The following is a 24,487-nucleotide window of genomic DNA, read 5'->3' as shown; positions in this document are numbered from 1 at the left end:
GGGTCATCCTTCTACAGTCTTTTGATGTGGGCCTGCTGATCTTTTTCATTTTAGTTTTATTAACCTCATGTTTCAGTTTTGGAAAAGGTTTGAAAAATTTTAAACCCCAGTCCAGTGTATTTAGATATTATTCTGTTTGTTCAACTTTAAATTGTAACCTTCAAAGGAAAGAAAAATGTTGGCTTTTCAGTTCACTTCTGTTTTATGTTGGTCTGTAGGGATACATACTTACTAAGTGGTTTTCTGATACTGTGACAGAGTATTTACAATGTAGTTTATTAAGAAAACTTTCTTGAAGTGGATACCCAGATAGCAACTTTTAGTTCAAATTGTTTAGCTATTGAAAATGCAAACCAAGAAGACTTGCAAACCACCGGTAGTTACAACGTTGACAGAATCACATTTGCTGTGTAACATCATACATCAAACTTATGATGAAACCATCAAATGCACCATTCCTAATAACTCACGCATGATGGTGTTGCAATGTTATCTCCAGGTTGGATGTTGGGGAGCTCAAAGTTATGCTTCTGACAGTGATATTCTAGACTGCTTTGAAGAGCCGTGGTTTTTGCTCTTATCTTCTGCTTTCAGCCCTGTGCATTGGTCTCAGATCCCATCTTGAATTCTCAGCTTCTTGTCAAAATCATCCTTGCAAGTTTCTCCCCCTTCAACAACAAGCATTTCTTGAGTGCCTGGTGTGACCAAGTAGTCAGCTCAGCGCTGGAGGGAGGAAGATGCATTGGACAGTGTGACTTTTCTTTTACGAGGCCCACAAGCTCCAGTTTGCACCTTCCCCTCTTTCTTCCCGGGGCTCATACTTTGGCAGGATTGTTGTGCCTGGGGGTATAAATGAAGCCTGAGCAGGGACACTAAATCTGCCAGGGAAGGCAGCAAAGGCTCACTGTGGTTTCCTGTCACCTCCCTGTCTACTTTCTCTCTCTCTTACCAGACAGTGCATTTCTTGTTAACAGAAGGCTACACAGTGACTTAGCCCTGTCCCCCAACCCCCACCGGGCAGACTGACCGTGGTTTTCTGTGGAATTGTTCTTTACTGCCCTTCTTTTGACCTGGTTCCCCACTCCTCTAAACACTCTTGCCTCTTAAAGCTGCTTCAGCTTAGCTACACTGAAATCAACAGCTAGGCCTTTCTTCTGTCATATAACATGTCCAATCATAAAGCCAGCTCTCCATCCCCACCCCATACTATTCTTGAGAAAAGCCAGAGCTGTGTTCTGTTAGTCTTTACAAAGTATCTTGTACTATAGGGCTCTGTGAATTAATTTGGTATAAAGCAAACCTTTTAGATACCTTATCCATAATCAAATGTATTTCAACCACCCATACAGTGTCTGTCGAATAAAATTGGTTCATGAAATGAGAGGGTGTGATGGGAGGCAATGTTTTCTAATTTTATTTTACATTATCTCTAAGTAAAACAATACATAGTATAAGTAGACATTTGACTGTTTTTTCTTCCCTTTTAAAGTTTGGTTGGCCCAAAATGTTTTGGACTTTTCTCACTGAGAAAAATGGGGATCCCCTTCTAATTAGGCACCTATCTTGGGGTCTCCTTTGAGTCTGACAACCAGGCCTTCGTTCTAAAGTCAGGGAAAAAATAACTATCTCTAGTTAACCTCATAGAAAAACGGGTTATGTTTTTTTGTAAGTGGCTAAACTATTTTGACTTAACTGACTTTTTATTAAATTGTTTTCTAAGATGCAGTTTATTTTCCCTCCATGTTTATTACATAGGACCATTCTTTATACAGCTTTAGCCAATATAAGCAATTGTCTTTTTTCATTGCTAGTTTTTTCCCCTGCAATATCATCTGCACACTTTCTCTTTCATTTAAAAAGCCTTTTTCTGGCCAAGTTGTTATTTTTTTTTATCCAGTCTATCTAATGCATATTCTTAAAAGAGCTGTGCGTTAGGTTTGCAAGGGTTAATTTTAGTCGGGAAGTGTTTAATAACTCATTGTTCTGGCTCTTTGGGAGAGGCCTGGCGAGGCAAAGGCTTCTGAATGCAGGCTGTGAGGGACTCAACCCCCAGGCTTTGTGAAGCACTTCCCTGATGAGGGAGCAGGGCGACTCAGCCAGTGGCGCTGCATCACGTCCTCATTTTTGATCGAGGGCTCCACTGCTGTCCGGCCCAGTGGTCTTAGCAGAGGTGGGACTGGAGTCAAGGCTGATCACAGTAGCACTTGAGAGCCTTGGACCGGTCGGCGATACTTGTTTTGTGACTAACGGGTCATGGGATCTTTGACTTTCTCTAGCCTCCAGGTCAAATAACGGGGCTCACATTTGTAACTGCATTTCATTGTGCTTAATGATAAGCTGTGGTTTGGGGGTGATGCTTTCCCAGGGCTTGCACACATTCACCAACTGTCATTGAGCACTTCCTATGTGCCAGACACCAGTCAATGGGGAGGGGATACTCAGCTCTGCTCTTTAAAGGCTCCCATTCCAGGGGGGGCGGACAGGAAAACCCTCACAGCACAGCATAACAGCATGGAAGAAAAAAACAAACCAATGCCGTGGAAATCTGTATCTCCCTGGTCTCAGTTGCCCTCCTTTTCACTTAAGATCTCCCCTTCTCTCACCTGGACTGTAATTTGGGCGAGCTTAGTCCTAGTCTTGACGGTGCTGTTACTTAGCTGTCACTCTCTCTAAGCCTCAGTCATGGAACCTTCCAGGCCTCAGTTCCTCATCTGTAAAATTAAGGAAAGGATTTGACAAGATGATAACTAACGTTCTTTCTATCTAACGATCAGCAATCATGCTCTTTTTTGGTGAAATCTTTTTGGGCAAAAAATTCCTCCTGATTTCCCATGCTCTCTTTAGAGAACCGCAACAAAACATTACCATCAGACATTTATTCTTTAAAATTCACAAGATGAAATAAGTGTAAAAGCAGTATACGTGTGACATTTCTGCTTCTAAAATTCTTAAAGCTGAAAACTGCACTGAGAGGTTTGCAACATCATCTACATGTATACATGGCCGGAGAAAATTAATTGTCGACTTTCATTCTCCTCCATGCCTTCTGGTTCATTCAGATATTTATGGAGCCGGGCATGACGCTCAGATGAGGAGCTGGGATCCTGGAAAAGATAAGGGCGTGTCCCAGGGGGAGCTCGCGGTCTGACTGGGCTGAGCCACCAAGAACTCGCAGCTTGGTGAGCTGAGCACTAGGAGAGAGGAAGTTCTGTGCACAGACGTGGGGGGGGGGGCTGGGGTCACCCAGCAGGCCCTCTGAATCGCCACCGTGAGAAGTTTGATGTGAGAAGGTGCTTGGCAGCTGGCTTAGCCAACCGACGGTTACAAACCACCTATTTCATCTTTGGGGGAGGAGACATTCCAGCAAGCGTGAAAGTGGAGGCCTGAGATGGGGATGTTGACGCCTTCTGCCTCTCCGAGCAGATCTTTTATCTGCCCTGGCTCTCTCTCTTCGCAGACACCCGGTAACTGGGGCTTTGCTTTTGCAGTGCCAGTAGATGTAACACACTTGTGGAAGCTGGCTTTTGGCACAGCAGGCAGCCGGACGGTGGTACTTTTCTGACAGGCAGATGTTCTTAAATTTTGTAAATTTGTGGTGTCTTTAAATATGGGATTTTGTTTACTGCTGCCCTAATTATACCTCTGATATAGTCTATTGCACTTGATGTTTTAATTTTGTTCTTATGTCCAGAGGTAGTTGCCTGAACGGTACCATTAAAAAAAATCTTCGGTAATGTTTTATCCTTGCTGTAGCTGCTGCAGCTTCCTGAAGCCAAGGAAATGGGCTGGGGGCCGGGGGTGTGGGGGCACAGACTTTCTCATGGGCTCTAGTGAAGGTTTCCAATGGGTTTGTACAATGCGAACTCTTGATCTCCTACTTGCCAAATATTATCCTGAACCATCTCTGTCCAAAGAAATATAATACAAGCCACATAAATAGTTTTAAATGTTCTAGTAGCCACATCCATAGAATAAAAAGAAATGAGTGAAATGAACTCAAATATATTAATTTAACCCAGCATTATCTAAAATATTATCCCTTCTGCATGTAATCAGTATAAAAATTAATGAGATATTTTCCACTGTCCTTTTCCTAATAAGTCTTTGCAGCTTGCTGCATGTTTTATAGCACATCTCATCTCGGACTAGCCACGCTTCAAGTACTCGGTAGCCACCTGTGACGAGTGATAGTATCGCGTACAGCAGACTCCTGGGCCTTTCAAAGGCTTGCAATGTACACAGGAAAGAGCCCTTAGAGGGGGTAGGAGAGACAGAGCCTTATGACTTACGAGCTCTTAGCAAAGCCATACATAGGCTTCCTCCTCTTAGACAAACCTGATAGGTAAAAATTCATCTTGACAGGAAAGGTAAAGCAGGAAGTGATTATTCATGTTACAAAAGAATTAACCACAGGATCCTTTAAATAGCAAGCTCCTTTAGTACACTGAAGAATCTGACTCAATTTGCAAAAGTGTGATTGACACTTGGCATTTTAGCAGCATCTTTGTTGGGCAGAGAACTACCTGCTGTTACAAAATGCAGGCTGAGCAGTCGGTTTATTAAAGCTTTACTGAGCACCTATTACATGTCACGGACGCTGATAGTGGGCCGTAACAGAACTAAGGGTGACCCATACCCAAAAGGCATTTACAGGGCCCCTAGGAGGCAGAGACACAGTGCAGCCTCCACAGCATGTAACTGCCTCGATGCCAAAGGTGATAAGAGGCAGCCAGGGCCCAGCTGGGGCCAGAAGGCAGGCAGGGTGCATGTGATTAAGTGTCTCGGAGTTTAAAGAAAGGGTAAATCAGGAAAGACCAGCCCAATAAGAAATTAGGAAGACTCAAAAATTAGGCGACTATGCTTTCTTTATCCCCAAGTCCCCATTCCCTAATCCCCAGCCTTAGTCATAGCAGGCATCAATTAAGGTGTGTCCTTGGGGTCAGGGAAAGAGGGAGATTAAAGCAAAATCAGATGTGCTTCTCTGCAGTTTGCAACAATAGGCAGCAGCTGTTTACCTCCCAGTGGCCATCTTCTTGAAGCCGATTCCTTTGTCCTATTCCATCTTCACCTCGGTGCAGTCCACATACAGAGCGGAGACACCCAGACTTGCTGTTTAGGAATGAAGAAGCAAGGTTGTATTCTGGAAGTGGATGGGCTTCTGAGTCTCCCAGCGCACACAGGGTTTCAGTTCAGTGTCAAGATGGGCCCTTGACCAGGTTCCTCCTTAGCAGCCTTCCTGTCCTCTTCTCCCCCAGGCAGGCCACATGTGCTGCTGCTCCCCTTACCATGAGTTTCTGTGCCCATCAGAAAAGCTATGAGCTTTCATCTCTAAGTGCTAAAATGGGGTCAGCCTTGGGGAATGTACATCTGTGTTCCAAGCCTTTTCTTGTTGAAAAAATACTACCTGTTACTAAAAAAGTAATTGATGATCTCCATATATGTATTTATTTGTAGATGATGTGCATATATTACTGTACTAGCCAATTGAGAAAACCCAAGAGGAACTTCTAAATATTTATCATGGGTTTAGTGAACTTTGGGAAAACATATCATTGAGTATTGTACGGGACTTTTGCCATTTTTGAAAAATGAAGACGTGTCTTCATGGTTCAGGTACATAGTTTTAAATATCTTGCAAACCCAGTAGTTCCATATTATAATTAGGTAACTTACACCTATATCAAGGGTGGAAGAAAACGCATATTACAAGTTGTCTTGATAATTTACCGCTTTTGGGTCATCTGCCTGTCAGATCTGATTGGCTTCTCCTTGTGTTCACCTCCCACCATGGCTGGCAAAGAGCCCCCACCAGGAGTTGAAGTGGCAGCTCCACCATTTTCTTGTTTACTTGGTCGTGTGTTGAGTATTGTCCGCAACCCCCGATTTCTTTACACAGATCTTTTCAAGCCTCTCATCCATTTGGTGAGGGTGACTTTAGTTAAAAGAGGTAAGAGCCATAAAGCTGCTTTACCAAGAGGCCTCACAGAACTGCAGGGTGTCCCCAGGAGTGCCCTGTCCCTTAGGCTGCTCCCTCCCTGTCCTTGGGGCATGGCTGACTGCCTGACATGGAGGCTGGATGAAGGCGCCAGTGTCATTCTGCACATGGAATATTAGAGAAGTTGAATTTTTCTCTCTTTAAACTTAAAATGAATAGATGCTCTGATTGTTTTCATCATGCCACCTCACTCCTATAGTGAGTGCAGCCCGTTTTGGAGAACACTGGCTCAGCAAATAAGCTTTACTGCTTTGCTGAGCATTAGGTTCTTTAATCGGGAGGATGGACATTGCAGTATTGTGACGATTAACTGAGATGCCTCAGGAAAAGTATCTGAAACATAAATAGCGGTTACCGTCATCTCCGTTCTGATGGCAAAGCTTCCATAGATCCATGTCTAGGCAATTTGAAGAAAGCTGTTTTTAAACCGACCTGGTTCTGATTGTTCTGATGGCTCATTTTAACTGCTGGGGGGTGGGGGGTGGGCAGAGCATGGGACGAGGAAACTGGAGTGTTTCTGCCTTAGTACTTGTAGGTTGATCTGGAAAGGTTATCTTGTTTATGCTCTTCGGCACCTCCTTTCTGTTGGTAAGTGATGAGAACGGTTCACAACTCAACTTCGTCCTGGGCAGATTGATGACAGCAGAGTTGGCCTGCTAATTTTGGAATGAAAAAATGATCTAGGGAAGGAAATTCCACTTTGAGTTGCTTATGAACTCTCTGGGTTGGCTAACATTATGAGCAGATGGATGAGCCTGCTGGTCTGGATGGATAGGGTTTTGTGATCCGGAAGCACTTTGGGAATTTTTTCCTAATGGAGATGCAAAACCTGTTTGGCAGGTGGCCCACTCACCTACCAACCTTTCTTCTGAAAAATCTACCCCAATTTATTGAATTTAAAAAAATTGTGTGTTTTTTTGGTCTCCCGTTGAAGAAATCTGCCAAGCCCAAGATCACTAAGCTTTTCTCCTATGCTTTCTTATGAAAATGTTTACAGTTTTAGCTCTTACATTTAGGTCTATGATCCATTTTGAGTTCATTTTTGTATATGCACTTGTTAGAGCTTATTTAACGTTTCCTCTTCCATTATTTTACTGTAATTTCTAAGTTGCTAATTCACCACTTTGGGTTTCACCTAATTGGATTTCACTGAATTTTATTAATTCATTTGCCATTCATTTGTTCATTCATTCATTCATTCATTTATTCATATCAAGTTGCAACTAAAAAAGGAAAGGACAGGAGACTGATTGAGGTGGGTATGAAGTGAGGCCCAAAGTCTAGATGTATAGTATAGTCCATCTGTGGATAAATGAACCAATGTCTTGATTTATTAGCTCTGCTAATTTGCATCGGCTCTTTGTCAACGAGAAGGCCCGTGTGCCTTGTCCATTGCCTCCACCTATTACCAACTATAAAATCTCACCATAGATTGGGAGAACAATTAAAAGTGGTATTGGCTGCCTGAGAAGCCATCTGCTTGTTGAGAGGGCAGTGGTGCCTGCAGATGTTTGCCATCTGAGACATAGATTTGGCCAGCGGGGCCTCTGTATTAGCTGTTTTTACACATGTCATCGCTGAGAGATGGCCACCATCTCTGTAGAGTGGGAACTACTATCACCCACAGTTTGCACAACCTTAGTCTTGGCAAGGGAAGGGGCACCCAAGAGCCAAGCTTGCCGCCTGTTACCTGCCATCTCTGCTCTTGGGGAAATCATGCTGGACTCCCTCTGGGGGGCGCAAGTGTTGTTGGGCTTCTGTTGAGCAGTTTGCCCTGTGAAGCTGTTGCTGGCCCTGAGACCTGCAGCCACTCAGCCTGTGCCTGAGCACGGAGCAGCATTGTGTGGTTTCTGTGCTATAGGCTTCAGCTTAACCAAAATCAGGTGGCTGCGTGTGGCCCTGTTATTTTACGTATTGGTAAACGTTCTAGGACTGCTGGGGCTCAGACTTCTCCAACACCCAATCTAAGGTGCTCACTCTTTTTTTTTTTTTGTCCCTGCTTGTCTTTCAGTGGAGGCCATAGTGGAGTTTGACTACCAGGCCCAGCACGACGATGAGCTGACGATCAGCGTGGGTGAGATCATCACCAACATCAGGAAGGAGGATGGAGGCTGGTGGGAGGGGCAGATCAACGGCAGGAGAGGTTTGTTCCCTGACAACTTTGTAAGAGTGAGTACAAAGCGAAACCCTTTTCCTGTCTCCTGTGTGGGCTCTAGCGACCGAAGCTGTGCGGGAACGTGAGGAAGCATTTCCTGGGCTCTCTTGGGGGACAACTTGACAGGTTGACCTCTTGTATGCTATCAAGGAGAGCATGTATAGCCCTAGATGTCTAGAAATAAATACCTGTTTTGAAATCACTTTCTGAAGGCTCAGAATGTTCTTTTTCCAAACTCTGTGTCACTTAGAAAATGCTGGAAAAATAGAAAGCTTATTAAATTGTTTCATTTATGTACTTATTTGCTTTGATTGTTTAAGAGGATTTTACCCTTTTCCATTCCATTCAAAATGGGGTGAAACTAGTTTTGACCACTTAAGTACCAAACTAAATGCAGAATTCCAATTATATTATGGTTCCCACCTTTGTATTCATGTTGCTTTTTTGATAAGAGCAACCTTTTTTGCCTTTCCCTCATTATGGCCATGACGCATTGAATAAAGTCTATTTTTTCAGAAAGGTTTTGAAAATTATGCCCTTTGCCGAAGTCGTCTAAGGGTTAATTACAAAAATGTAGCTCATTCATGTTAAGGACTCTAAAAAAACAAAGCAAATAAACAAACAAAACAAAACCAGACTCACGGAACAGAGACCAAAAGGATGGTTACCAGAGGAGAGAGGGTGGGATGTTATGTGAAAAGGGGAAGGAGAATATAGTCAATAATATTGTGATAAGTGTGCACGGTAACAGATGATTACTAGAATTAGTGGGGTGATCACATTGTAAGGAATAAAAATGTCAGATCACTATATTGTGCACCTGAAACAAATATAACTAATATAGTATTGTATACCAGCTATACTTAAATTTAAAGCAAACAAAGGAAATTACATACTGCACAGTTGTAAATAATAGTTGAAATTGGGTAAAAAAGGGATTGCCTGGAGGCTGTTCCCTGTGGGAAATACCAACGTCTAAAAAGTCCCTGCACCATAAATTTCCTTTCCAACACTGGAGAAGACTGGATTGTTCTTAGTGGGAAGGACTGTGTGCAGATATTCCCAGGGCTCCTGCTGTAGTTGCAGTCATACTAGACAATGCCTAAGACCTGAGGCTGTGAGGGCAAGGGGTGTGGGGAACTGTGCCCGGAGAAGCAGGTGCTCCCACAAAGAGCCTCGAGGGCTACATGGGATGCTTTTATGGCAAGGGGCTGTTGAATGAAAACCAGTGATGTGCTCCCGGCTTTCAACCCCTGGGTCCTCTACCTGGACCCTGCCCCCAGTCTAGAGCAAATGGGAACCCACTTTAATCTTTCTTCAGGGTGTTGCCTTAGTGATCCTGCTAACATTTCTTTTTTTATTATTTTTTAGTGTACAGAAAGCTGGGGAGACTTTTGTTCGGTAACATGCTGCTAAACCTTGCTTTCTGTAAATACCGTGTTTCCCGGAAAATAAGCCCTAGCCAGACCATCAGCTCTAATACGTCTTTTGGAGCAAAAATTAACATAAGACCTGGTCTTATTTTGCTATAATATAAGACCGGGTCTTATAATATAATATAATATAATATAATATAATATAATATAATATAATATAATATAATATATAATATAAATATAAAATATAATACCAGGTCTAATATAATATGATATAATATAAGACCGGGTCATATAATATAATATAATATAATATAATATAATATAATATAATATAATATAAAATAAAATATAATGTAATACTGGGTCTAATCTAATCTAATATAATACCAGGTGTTATATTAATTTTTATTCCAAAAGACGCATTAGAGCTGATGGTCCAGCTAGATCTTATTTTGGGGGAAATGCAGTAGTTGTGGGAGTATAGACAGTTTTTTCATGGACTACAGGTGAACCTAGCAGCTCTCTCCCATTTTAAGAGTAGGAAAGCATTAAATCTGGGCCACCACCAATTGACTCTGTTGATGAGTAAATGTGGGTGAATTCTTTTGCCCTTTCAGGCAAAAACCCCAATTTTGGGACAAGCACCATCCTTGAAGTTGGGTTAAATTCTGGTGTGGAAGGAGGGTTTTTCTAGATAAAAGGGGCAAAGCTTGGGGTGAAGATGAAGTAGGAGGACTGAGAGAGGAGGATTGTGGGAAAGAGAAAAAGGGTCTGGAAAGAGACAGGGTACTCTGGGAAGGAGGGGAGGACCCTGGGAAGGAGCAGGGAATACAGTGTTGGCTCCGGTTTTGACGGTAGGCCCTATTTTGAAAGCCTTTAATGGGTCCTCTTGGCTTAGTGCCCCCTCCTTCCAAACCACAAATCCACAGACTCAGAGAACTTCTGAGTTGGACTTTGCTCAGGGCTTAAGGTGAGTGCGCCCACTGTAAGTATTCATGGAGGACAGTGGGCACGAGGGCAAGGCCCTGCAGTGCAGGAATAGCCCGGCAGGCTCGCTCAGGGAGCACCTGGGAGCAGTAGCTCCTCACTGTCAAACGGCGGCCTCTCTCCATCCTTCTCCCCCTGTTTGGCCTTGGGCCACCACAGCAGGCTCATGCCCCATGGCTTCCATGGGCTTTGGTTCAAGGGGAGGCTGGTGGGAAATAGCAGGGAGGGAGGCCAGCCAGGTCAGGGTTATCCTGGTAGCTCCCTGCCCCAGGGTAACCTCAGGCTAGCAGTGTCCATTGGCCAGATGGTGGCTGCTCTCATCAAGTCCCTTTTCTCCATGCTCCTTTACCCTCATCACTTCAGGCCTCGGGGTGCCCTTGTTTCTAGCCCTGGCTCCTACCTCAGAGTTTCTCTATACCTCACCCACTTTGTAAAAGTCTTTTTATTAATCCACTTCAGGTTACTTAATTCAAGTGGACCATCTGTTTCCTTTATCGAGCCTTGCTACCTCTTTGGGCCACTCTGAGGATTAAAGGAGACAGTGCGTGGAAATCACTTAGCACGTGGTCGGCCACCTGCATAGTCTGCTGCTGTCCCCTCTCCCCTGCCTGGAGTGCCTCTGCTCTTGCCTAATCACTTGTCATCTCACCTTGGCTAGAGCACTTCCAGTGAGGGGCATTCATGCTCTTTGGAGGTGCTCATTTCTCCAGGGCCAGAAAGGATGTTGCAGGAATGGCTGGGGCCACACCACTTGTGGCTGTCACATTTGGCAGAAAAAGAAACTTCTATTCTTTCAGATGGCTGAGTCTATTTTCAAGTCCTCACCCACTGGGAATGTTTTAGGCCTATTATTGAAAATCTAGTAGGTGGATGCGGTAGAGTTTAATAATAACGAAAACTTCTGTAGAGATTTCTAAAAGCTGAAAATACATCTTTAACTAATAATCATATTGGCATAAGTTTGCAGTTTTGAAAGTGGTTTACACATGCCTTATTTAGCTAAGAATAATTTGTCCCCAGATTGAATTGGGTAATCTTGTGGAATCCATTGTTTATTTGGGCACCTTTATGCCAGTGTTAACACAGTCAGAGAGCTTGCCTTAAGCATTTTCTTGATTAACTTATCAGATTGATTAGTCAGTGTCCCAATGAGCATGGGTCCTTCAAAGTGTATCGATTCAGTATCCACCCTCAACTCTATATTGTCTCAATTTCTCAAAAGAAAAATACCAGCCATTCTGACCTCCCCATTGTTGAGAAGATGCCTGGGCGTTGTCTCCAGATCTTGGGCTGAGATTTTTTTGGTGCACATCCGAGGTATGATCACAAAATACGGTGAATGTTTAAATAAAAAAATGTATTACAGTAAAAGACACATTGCCATTAACACTCCTCAAAATACTCCCCCTCGCTTCGAACACACTTATCCCATTGTTCTTGCCACGTTCTGAAGCAGTTCTGGAAGTCCTCTTTCGTGTCTTTATTTCATCCTCCATCATGACAATGCTCCATGTCACACATCGCTTCTGGCATGACAATTCCTGTCAAATAAAAACATTACAGTGTGTCCTCATCCACCTTATTCACTGGATCTGGCACCGTGTGACTTCAGGACATTGAGGCAGCCAGACAGCGCAACTAAAGACACTCACGAAAGAGGACTTCCAGAACTGCTTCAGAAAGTGGCAAGAGCGATGGATAAGTGTGTTTGAAGTGTGGGGAAGTATTTTGAGGGGGATTAATGGCAATGTGTCTTTTACTGTAATGATTTTTTAAAATTTAAACATTCGGATCAAATATATGGTGAGGGAAGGAGAACTGACTCTGGGTGGTAAACACACAATGTGATTTATAGATGATGTAATACAGAATTGTACACCTGAAATCTATGTACCTTTATTAACAATTGTCTATGTAACTTTATTAACAATTGTCACCCCAATAAACTTTAATTGAAAAAAATAATAAAAACAACAAAAATCACTAAAAAAAAATTTAAACATTCATCATATCTTTTGATCACACCTCATATATGTACCCAAGTAGGCTTCTTGGCCTTTTGGGCTTGTCCCTCTTTTAATTTTATTTAGTTAGTTCTTATTTAATTTACTTACTGAAGAATCTTTTAAATTCCACTTCCCTTTCTTCTCCCTACCTCTCTCCCCACCCACTTCTTTTAGAATACATTTTTCTTTATCTCTTCTCTTTTTAAAAATGTCATTCATTTTTTTTCAGGTGAAATTTACATGGAGTAAAGTGCTAAAGTCATAGTTGTATGGCTTGATGATTTCTTTTTTACATAAGTGTGTACCTCTGTAACCATCATCCAAATCAATGCTATTTCTGTCCCTCCAGAAAGTTCCATCATGCCTTTTCCCAGTCATTCCCCTTCCCATAGGAAATTCATCATAATAAATTAGTTTTGCCTCCTGTACTTAAATTTCATATAAATGGAATCAGATAAGATGTGTTCTTTCATATGTGGTTTCTTTTGCACCACAAAATGTTGTGTATATTAGTACTTTGTTCTTGCTGTACAGATCCCATTTTATGAATATGCCATAATTTGTTCATCTGTCATCTTGTTGATGGATATTTGGGTTGTTTCCAGTATGGGCATTTTATGAATACAGGCTTTGAATATTGTTGTGTAAGTCGTCTCATGGACATAGACACAACTTCTCTTGTATATATACATATAGGAATGGAATTGCTGCCCTCACTCACTTTCAATGTCTGTGTTTTTCTTTGTTTAAAGCTGTGGCCTCTGTGGGTGGGGGGAGGTGTTGCACCTGTGCTGGAGCCTCGTTTGCGCCATACTAGCCGACTGAGCTAATCGGCCTAAATCTGCTTGTCTTCGAGTAATTGCCCTATGAGTATGGCTGCTGAGGAATCCTGAAGCACAGAACTCAGTCTCACAGGGACCATTTGATTGTCCAGCCCAGGAACTATCAAAGACTCAGTTCTTAAATTGATAAAAACATACAAAAAAAGAGCATGTGTCAAAGTTTTATTGAACTCATATGATGAGGGAACTAGCAGAATAACAAAACTGATTCAGTGAGGATATGAGAGACTGATTAACAAGGCAGTGGAAAAAGAAATGTTCACAGAAGATTGCTATGTTAGATTCCAAATGGATTCATGTCTCAGAGGACAATAAAACCTTAACCTCTGGAGTTATCGTTTATACCAGTAAAGATAAAAAGAGAGCCCCACACGTTATTGTTTTCCTACGTGTTATCCTTTGACTTTTATAGGGTTGTAAAATGTCCTAATAAAGTGTTGGTTAAATCAAGTTACATTTCTGTGGAGAATCAGATGATGCCCAGGGAGGAGTGTTTATTAGACAATGCACAGAATGACACTGAAAGGTCACACAAACATCATTTTTTGTCTCATTTCCAAGTTTCGGATATTTTTTCTGAACAGACCACAATGGATGATAATATAGGGTCCAATACTAGGAGGTACCAGGACGAAATCCTCAAAGTCATTTACTTTAAAAAAAACATGGCTGCCCTTCTGGGACCTGAAACTGCCACATAAAACAGAAAGCCACCTGTTAAAGGCAGATGTGGGCTCTTTCTTAGAGGTTCATGTTTCCCATGTTGGATCGAATTACTGGTATCTTCCTTTCAGAATCTTATCCTCAGATTCAGACAACAATGATCTTTAGTCCAGCAAAGGACTGATAAGCAGCCTTTCTCTGGGTTCTCCTGACATGTAGCCACAGATACACATTTTTTTTTTTTTTTAATGGGCAGCCAAAGGAATTTAAAAACTGAAGTCTGGAAACTATAGCTTGGGCCAACATGTGTGTCTGGCTGCTTTGGGAGGGGCCTTTGGTGAATGCAGTGGGAGTGGGACCCAGGCCCTCCATATCTTGTCGTTCACAGATAGACGTGTAGAAAAGCAGGAAGCTGCGGTAGGGGTTAAAAGAATGTGCTTGTTGATCTTTCAATTGATCTGCCAGTGTCTTTGAGGAAGTGAGCTGTGCTCTCTGCCTGTTACTGTGTGTGTTAGGTAAAAGTACATTTTACACAGGCCCTGCTTTTGAAGGCCGAGGTGGGTTTACTTGTAGCTTGCACGTCTTATGCTGAGTGTAACAATTTTCAGCTTGGTTTCCTGTTGCCTCAGCTTTCATTTGCTGGGTGTTTGAGATCTCTCTTTGGCATATCCAGAGCCATTTTTTTGTATTTGTGTAAAGTGCTTGGTTGAATATGGTTGTTTTATAATCAATGAGGTAAAGGTCAGGAATTTGCATACTTGTACCTCTCTGAGATAAAGCTCACAGTTACTTTGCTGTTTTGATTTAAGAAAGAATCACAAATTCACATCGACAAGTGGCATAAAGTACACATTTCCAAATTACTATTCTATATTCAGAGACCCTGAAGTGGATCATTTAAAAAACAAAACAAAACAAAAAAAATCTTTCAACCCATGGGCCATCCATTTTGTGAGTTATATGGAAGATTGTTTTCACAATACTTGTCTCTTGAAAAGGTAATAGGAATTTTCCCAGGTGTGATACGTAGCATGCAGAGGCTCTTCTTACTCGCAACATCTAGTGGTCCTGTGTTTGGGTGGGTGGGGGTCTGTTCTATTCGTCCAGGGAGCATTTACTCAGTGTCTGCTAGGCACCAGAGGATGTAAGAACTAATGAGACACATTAAATGGAATGTTGTATTGTCATGAATGGAACTCCTTACACGGGATGACAGTTTTAGCTCCTGTGACCTGGCCTTTGGTCATTTTGTACTCTGGAGAGCATGCGTTAGACATTGTTCTACAAAGATGTTTCTGATTAAAATGCCACTTGAGAATGTTTCGGCTGGATTCATCAGGCAGCTCTGTTAGAATATGCTAAACGAACCTACAGTTATCTTTTGGCCCTGATTGCTGTGTTACTTTATGGAATAATAATGGTACATTGTATTCCAGGCTTACTGGCTGTCTGGCATTGTGTATATAGACTGCCGGTGTCTGACTGTGTACAATGACGAATTAATTACTGTATGCCAGGCAGAAAGGAGGCTAAGCCCTTCACATGCTTTATCTCATTAAATCCTTATACCTCCCGATGGCATAGGTACTGTTTTATCCGGCCCATTTTTCAGAAGAGGTAACTGAGACATCTTAAGGTAAAAAGATTCACCCATGGTCACACAAGCTAGTGAGGAGCAGAGAGAGCCCTGGAACCTGGGCGCACTGGCTCTAGCACCTGAGCTCACGCAGGCAGCATTAACTGGGTGTCCAAATTGTTCTGAAGGAATTCAGCCCTCACCATTATCGCCTGCCGCACTGCACCTTCCTTGAGTGTCCGGTCAGGATTTCGCATACTTGTACTCTCTGAGATAAGGCTGACAGTTACTTTGCCATTCATGATTTAAGAAGGAATCGCAAATTTACTTCAACAAGTGACATAAAGTAGAAATTTCCACGTTGTTCTTCTATATTCAGATCATGGTTGCTAACTTGATTTCTGAATTTTAAAGGATTCTTTTCAGAAATCAGCTATTTCAACTTAAAAGAGTAACCATTGCCTGGATTTATGGGCTTCTGCTGTTTTCTTTACAAATTCTAAAACCAAGGCAATTTGGGGAAATATTTCATTTTATTAATTTGTAAGGAAACTTGTTATTTCACAGTGTTCAGGATACACTTTTCAGAAGGAGCTTGACTGTCTTTTCTATCAATGGTAAGTAATCCAAATGTTTGACTATCTAGTTGTTCCCCTTCCGTGGGGCCCTTGTAAACAAGCAATTCTAGCTCAAATCATTCTTTAAACTTTCAACATATAGGCCTTTAAAAAGAAAAAAGAAAACCAAGTCCTAAAACTAATAACAGGAACCTGTTAGAAGCTGTTGTGAGAAACGTCCCTCCAAGAAGGGTCCAGAGTAATTAAGGACAGGTATGTTACCAGTAAGAACCCATACCATTCAGCTTTGTCACTGTTACACAGGAGGAAGCGTGAGGAGGGTGCCTTGTGACCCAGAGAGAACAGTCTCCTGACGAAGTTGATCTTGGTGACTGTGTATAATGGAGTCTTATTTTCTTAACGACAGGATTATTGAATCTGAACTTAGAAAAGAACTTTGAAATCATGTGTTTTAACGCCCAGCGTTCTAGCAGATCAAAATCTAAACCAACTAGGATGTTGCTATGATCATTACCAGATATTTATAAACTTGTGAAGTATGGTGGTCCCACAGGGGGACTCTGTGCCAGTCTGTCTTTGGCCTGGCCCTCCTTCAGGCACACTGCACAGTCAGAATTTTGGAGTGGGGGCAGGAGTTGGACTGGGGGGGTCTTAGAATATTTGTAAAAGTTCAGGTGATGCCACTGCTTGATAAAGCTTGGGCACTCCTTTCCTAAGTGGTATTGAGAGGCAGGTAATCCTTTTTAATCTAATGTCTTTTCTCAAGCACGTGGATTGGTAGCTGGGGATCTACATTAGAAAATATTATAATGTTCTAAAGTACACACACACGCACACACAAAATCATGCTGGAAATTGTAAAAGTGTACTACAAATACATAAACAACATAGCAATGTATAAACAGTGCTCAATTCGAGTCCATTGGAATTAATGTATTCTAATTGCAGAACCTCGGGACTAATAATGAACTCTGTCCTGTCCTCTACCCAGTAATAGTGAGTGAGGTAGGCAGAGAATTTCTAGGAATGGTCCCCAAGATTCTTCTTCCTAATCCCCAGAACCTGGGACTATGATGAGCTTGCATTCCAGTAATTGTGTTTGTTACGTTATATAGCACAATTGACTTTTAAAAAGGGAGGGCCTAATCTTATCACATGAGCCCTTAAAAACAGAGAACTTTCTCTGGCTATTGGCAGAAGAGGAAGTCAGAGAAATTCAAAGCTCGAGGAGGATTTGGTGGAGTAGCCATGTGAGAAGGAATCAGGAAATTTTACTGGAGCAGACCTTGCCTACAAAGAATTGAATTCTGCCAACAACTTGAGTGAGTTTGGAAGCAAATTATTCTCCCAAGCCTCTAGATAAGAGTCCAGCCTGGTTGACATTCTTGATAGCAGCCTTATAAGACCCTGAGCAGAGAATCCAGTTGAGCCTACCTGGCCTTCTGACCTACAGAACTGTGAGATAATAAATGGATGTTGTTTTAAGCCATTAAGTGTGTGGCTTAAAATAGAAATAACAAATGGCCTGGGACAGTGCTCTCCTTCCCTACTGGTAGGTTGTCAGTGGAGACTGAGTGGGGAATCTGGAATTTTATACCCTACTTAGTGGTACCAGACAACCCATGGCAGCTCTCTCCTCATCTGTTGGCATGTTGTCAGTTGTGACCGAACGGGGAGTCCTGACTTCCCCCTGCATGACCTCAGTTCAGCAGTAGTAAGTGGCCCCCCTCGCCCCTCTCACTAGAGAGTGGGGAAGATCTTGGAGAGGAGGGAGTCAGAGAAAGAGAATCATTAAAGCTGTATAGGAAGTCCTGGGCAAAGTTTTGACTGACCCAGATATGAATCTGACTAGAATTTATGGGTCAAGAAGTTTGAGACTAGAAACTACCATGTAGAATACTACCCAGGTTTTCAGCATGACCTCTAGGAAACACAAATGAAGAAGACCTGAATAGCACTGGAAGGGTTCTGGAAACTAAACTGTCACTGGCAGCAGAAGTAGCTCAGGACCTGCGTGTTTAATCTAAATATGGTGGTTGCCTGCTAAAATTTAAATAGGATCTAGAGCCTTATAATATAATGGCCCAAATTACAAGGATACAATAAAAAATCACTTGTCACACCGAGAATCAGGAAACTCACAACATAACTGAAAAGGCAATCAACAGATACCAACATCAGGAAGACTCAGATGTTGAAATTATCTGACAAAGATTTTAAAGTAGCCATCATAAAAATGCTTTAATGAGCAATTAGAAACACTTTAAACAAATGAAAAATTAGAAAATCTTAGCAACTAAATAGAAGATACTAAAAATGGAAATTAGAGAACTGGAAAATAAAATCAACATATTAAAAAGTTCACTGGATGAGCTTAATAATAGATTAGAGATGACAGAGGAAAGAATCAGTGACGTTTACATTGTTTTGTACACCTGAAACTAATTAAAAAATGTTAAAAAAATAGTATTGACCTCAAAGGGTGATTGTAAGAATTAAATGAGAAAATACATTTTAATGTCATTAGCACAATGCCTGACACATAGTAAGAATCCATTATAAATAAAAATTCTTATTTTGTGGTAAAAAAAGAATCAGTGAAATTGAAGACTTGTGATAAACTTTACCCAATCTGAACAACAGATAGAAAATAGTCTGAAAAAAAAAATTGAACAGAGCCTCAGAGACCTATGGTATAATAACATAAGGTCTAACATTTGTGTCATTGGAGCCCCAGAAGGAAACAGAAGAGTATGGAAATAAAAAGTATTCAAAGAAATAATGGCTGAAAGCTCCCCAAATTGGGAAAAGGGATAAACCTTCAGAATCAAGAAGCTGAGCAAAATCCAAACAGGATAAATCCTAAGAAATCAATTAAAAGACACATCATAATCAAATTTCTAAAAACTAAAGATAAAATAAAAACACTGAAAAAGAACACATCTCTAGGGGAAGAATGATTTGAAATACAGTGGATTTCTCATATGAAATCATGGAATCATGAAGGAAATGCACAGCATTTTCAAGTGCTGAAAGAAAAGAAAGGTTAACTCCGAATTCTTCATCTAGTGAAAATATCCTTCAGAAAAGAAGAGAAAATGAAAACATTCTCAGATGAAGGAAAACAAAGAGAATTTGCCAATAGCAGGCCTATCCCTAAACAATGGCTAAAGAATGTTCTCATGAACTGACTCTGGATGGTGAACACACAATGAGATATACAGATGATGTATTACAGAATTGTATACTTGAAATCTATATAATTCTTTTCTTTAAAGTTTATTGGGGTGATAATTGTTAGTAAAGTTACATAGATTTCAGGTGTACAATTCTGTATTACATCATCTATAAATCCCATTGTGTGGTCACTACCCAGAGTCAGTTCTCCTTCCATCACCATATATTGGATCCCTTTTACCCTCATCTACCAGCCCCTCCCCCTTACCTTCTGATAACCACTAAACTATTTATGTCTACGAGTTTTTGTTCTGGAAGAACAAAAATGAACAGAAATCTATATAATTTTACTAGCCATTGTCACCCCAATGAATTTAATTAAAAATATGAAAAAAAAAGAATATTCTCTAAACAGAAAAGGAAATGATAATAGAAGGAGGCTTGGAACTTCAGAAAGGAAGGAAACAGTGGATGGGTAAAAATGGGGGTATGTATAATAGGCTGACTTTATCTTCATTAGCTTTCAAAATTATGTTTGATGGTTGAAGGATAAGTTATGGTATCATCTGGATCTGGTGTGGTATTCAATGTATGTAGAGATAATATATGAGAAAATTATGTTTTAAAAGTAGGGAGAATATAAAGGGACTTCAATGGAAGTAAGGTTTCTCCACTTCACTTGAAATGGGAAAACACTGATACTAGTACTGTGTAATAAGTTATGTATGTATATTATAGTAAATAAAAACTCTAAAAACCACTAAAAACTAAAAAACAAAACAAAACAAAACAAAAAAACCAAACACCACACCAAAAATATACACTGAGATATACTAAAAAAGACTAGAGAAATCAAAATGGAATTCTAAGAAATGTGCAAGTAACTCACAAGAAGGCAAGAAAAAGGGAAAAGAGGAATGACAAATAGGGAATTCAGAGAAAACAAATAATATAATGGCAGACTTAAGCCCTAACATAACAATTACCTTAAGTGTAAATGGTCTAAATATAGCAATTGAAAGACAGAGATAATAGAATGGATAAAAACGTGACTCAACTAGGTGCTATCTACAAGAAACTACACCATACCTTAGATCATAAAAGTAACCTCAATATATTTAAAGGAATGGAAATAATACAGAGCATGCTCTCTGACCATAATGTTGTCTAACTAGAACTCAATAACAAAGATAACAGGAAAATCTCTAAACACTTGGAAATTAACACTTCTAAATATTCCATGGATCAAAGAGGAAGTCTCAAAGGAAATTGAAAAAATACGTTAAACTGAATGAAAATGAACATACAACAGATTAAAATTTATGGGACACAGCTAAAGAAGTGTTGAGAAGAAAATTTATAGCATTAAAGGTTTACATCAGAATGGAGGAAAGATCTCAAATCAATAGTCTAAGCTCCCACCTCAGGAAACTGTAAAAAGAAAAGGAAAAAATAACCAAAAAAAAACAAAGCAAGCAGAAGAAAGGAAATAATGAAGATAAGAGCAGGAATCATTGAAGTTGAAAACAGGAAAACAACAGAGAAAATTAATGAGATAGCTGGCTCTTTAAAAAGATCAATAAAAGAAGACTGACAAGGATCAAAAAGAAGACACAAATTTCAATATTAAGAATAAAACAGATCCTACAGCTATTAAAAGGATAAGAGAATGCTGCAAGCAATTCTACACACATACATTTTACAATTTAGATGAAATGGGCAAATTCCTTGAAAACCACAAACTACTAAAACTCATCCAAGATGAAATAGATAATCTCAGTTGTCCTATAACTATTAAAGAAATTGAATCCATAGTTTAAAAGCTTTCAAAAAAAGAAATCACCAAGCCTAGAGGGTTTCACTGGAGATATCCAGCAAACATTTAGAATTAGCACCAATTCTACATAATCTCTTGCAGAAAATAGAAGAGGAGGGAATGCCTCCTAAATCATTTTATGAGGCCAGTATTACCTTGATACCAAAACCAGACAGGCAGTACAAAAAAAAAAAAGAAAAGAAAAAAAGAACAAAACAAAACAAAAATAAAACAAAAAACTACTCCCCCAAACCCTTCAAGATCATAGAAACAAAAATCCACAACAAAGTAACATATCTAGCAACATATAAAAAGATTTATGTACCATAACAAGTGGGGTTTATTCTCATTATAGAAGGCTGCTTCAATGTTTGAAAATCAGTTAATATAACCCACCATATCAACAGGCTATGGGAGAAAAATAGTCACAGAATCATATCAATTGATGCAGAAAAAACACATGACAAAATTCAACACCCGTTTATGACAAAAACTCTCAGCAAAGCAGGAATAAAGGGGAATTTCCCCAGCTTGATAAAGAGCATCTACAAAAAACCTACAGTTCACGTACTCAGTGATGAGGGACTGAATGCCTTCTCTCTGAGAATGAGAGCAAGGCAAGGATATCTGCTGTCACCAGTCTTATTCGACACAGTACTGGAAGTTCCAGCCAGCACAATATTGAGAAAAGAAATACAAGGCATACGAATTGGAAAGGAAGAAGAAAACGGACCGTTTGAGGATGACATGATTCTCCATGTAGAACATCTCAAGAATCTACAAAATAACACTGGAGCTAATAAGTGGATATGCCCAACAATTATGCCCAACTGGTTTTTGACAAAAGCACAAGCAAGTCGGTGGAGGAAGTATAGCCTTTTCAGCATTTGGTGGTGGAGCTAGTGAACATCCATAAGCAGGAAAAAGGAACCTCAACCTTATAAAGAATGATCTCAAAATGGATTATGAATTTAAATGTACAGCAGAAAACTGTAGAGGTTTTAGAATTAAAGACAAGAGAAAATCTTCAAAACCTAGGCCTAGGTGAAGAGTTCTTAGACATCACACCAGAGGAACATTAAAGAAAAAATTGATCCACTAGACTGCTTCAGAATTAAAAACTTTGGCTCTGTGAGAAACCCTGTGAAGAGGATGAAAAGACAGGTTATAGATTGGGAGAAAATACGTACTAAACACATGTCTGACAAAGGACTTGTGTTGAGAATATATAAAGAACTCTCAAAATGCAATAGTAAGAAGCCAAAAAATCCAATTAAAAATAGGTAAAAGACATGAACAGGAATTTTGCTGAAGAGGATATACAGATGGAAAATAAGCATATGAGAAGATGTTCCACATCATTAGCCATTAGAGAAAGGCAAATTAAAGCCCCAATGAGATAGTACCATGTATCTATTAGAATGGTCATTAGAATGGCTAAAATAAAAACAAAATAAAAAAGTATTGATAATACCAAATGCTGGCAAGGATGTAGAGAAACTGGTTCTCTGGTACATTGCTGGTGGGAGTGTAAAAATATTCAGCCACTCTGCAAGAAAATAGTTTTGCAGTTTCTTATAAAGCTAATTATGTACTTGCCATATGACCCAGCAATTGCACTTTTGTACATTGATCCCAGAGAAATAAAAATGTATGTCCACACAAACCCATGTACAGGCATGTTCACAGCAGCTTTATTTATAATAGCTCCAAATTGGAAACAACCTAAATGTCCTTCGGTGGGTGAATGGTTAAACACATCAATACAATGAAATACTACTCAACAATAGCAAGGACTGAATACAGGGAACACCTTGAATGGATCCCACCGGCATTGTGCTTTGTGAATAAAGCCAATCTCAAATATTATATACTATGTGATTCCATTTCTATTAAACTCTCAAAGTGACAAAACAATAGTGTTGGAGGACAGATGACTGGTTGCCAAGGGACAGTGACAGGGTGGGGGGAGGAGTGGTGAGACTATAAAAGGGTAGCACGGGGGAGATCTTTCGTGGAGATGGAACAGGTCTGTATCTTGATTGAGATGGTGGTTATGCAAACCTATACCCTGGATCAAATTGCAGAGTTACGCACACATGCACACGCGCGCGCACACACACATCAGTGCATGGAGAAACTGATGAGAACTGAATAAGGTCTGCAGTGTGCCGATGTCAATTTCTTTGTTTTGCTATTGTACTGTAGTCATATAAGATATTATCACTGGAGGAAGCTGAGTGAAGGGTTCATTGGAGTCTATGCACTATTTTTGTAAGTTCCTGTGAGTATATAATTATTTCAAAATAAAAAGTTTAAAAACAAAATGCGGCTGAGTTTCAACCTTGGTTGCACACGTGTATCATCTGGGGAGTTTTAAAAAATCCCGATGTGCAGGCTGTACCCCAGGCCCTTCTGTATCTCGGGTCATGAGTTCCAGCATTGGTTTGTCTTAGTAATCCTAAATTTTGTTCTTGTTTTCCATTAAGGTAAAAAAAACAACGCACTTTCACATCCACCAGTTTTCCAGCCCATCTCTCCACATGGTCAGATTCTATCACTGTGTTTTGATGGGCACGCCTGGGATTTCGGGAAGTCCCGCCCCCTGCTCTGAGCTGGTACACGGAGGCATTACTATTTGGCCTGTCAGTGGTTGGACTGGAGAATGGCAGAGCCAAGTCTGATAGAAGTAGAATGGGAGGAGAGAAGAAGAGCAGCGGCGGGGAGAAGTGGGGGTTGGGCAAGAGGAGGGACATGCGGGCCTCAGAGACCATGTTGATGAAAAGGCCTGGATGCAGGACCTAGCCCTGGGCCTGGTCTCCTGGGCAGATTCCTCCCAGGTCTGCTCTGAGGCCCCTGCTGCTTCTGCTTCCCACTGAGGCTACACTGATGGTCTTAAAATACAAATCTGATCATACCCCCTTCCCATGTACCCCACATACTCTGAAAATCCTTCCTTGGTCTTCCCTTGTTTTCAGGATAGAGACTAAACTCTCGAATGTGGGTGGTCAGCCTGCAAGGTCCTGTGTGCTGTGACCCCCACCTTTCTTTCCAGCCCCATTGCCCATCTCCTACCCACGCACCCCGTTCATGCCTTCTCAGCCCCAGAGCCCAAATCATGCTTTTCTAGGGAAACCTTCCTCGACCTCCTGACTCTTACAAATAGCCCTTTTCTACAAGCCTTTGTAGTGCCATGCTTCTCTCCTCAGTAGCACTGGTCACTCGTGGGATTTTCAATCTGTTTTTGTGGCTGTTTGAGGAATGGCTGTCTTCCCTTATTGGCCGAGGTTCCGAGGCCTCTGTGAGGCATGTG

The 24,487-nt window shown here is 40.8% G+C and overlaps 1 protein-coding gene across 6 annotated transcripts in view; it reads left to right on the top strand.

The window, feature by feature from the left end:
* The window catches only part of SH3KBP1 (SH3 domain containing kinase binding protein 1), a 321,598-nt gene that overhangs the window by 33,158 nt on the left and 263,953 nt on the right, over nucleotides 1–24,487 (top strand). For 3 of the 6 annotated variants that reach the window (XM_019755429.2, XM_019755427.2, XM_074323347.1), the window contains one exon: nucleotides 8,007–8,164. In XM_019755429.2, coding sequence (XP_019610988.2) covers nucleotides 8,007–8,164 — 158 coding nt within the window. Of the gene's footprint in view, nucleotides 1–3,449; nucleotides 3,465–8,006; nucleotides 8,165–24,487 lie in introns of those variants that run through there. The other 3 variants (XM_074323350.1, XM_074323346.1, XM_074323349.1) reach the window with 3 other exon arrangements.

Source organism: Rhinolophus sinicus, chromosome X, assembly GCF_036562045.2.
Source record: "Rhinolophus sinicus isolate RSC01 chromosome X, ASM3656204v1, whole genome shotgun sequence".
Classification (NCBI taxonomy): domain Eukaryota; kingdom Metazoa; phylum Chordata; class Mammalia; order Chiroptera; family Rhinolophidae; genus Rhinolophus; species Rhinolophus sinicus.
This window is presented reverse-complemented; position numbering and strand designations above follow the sequence as displayed.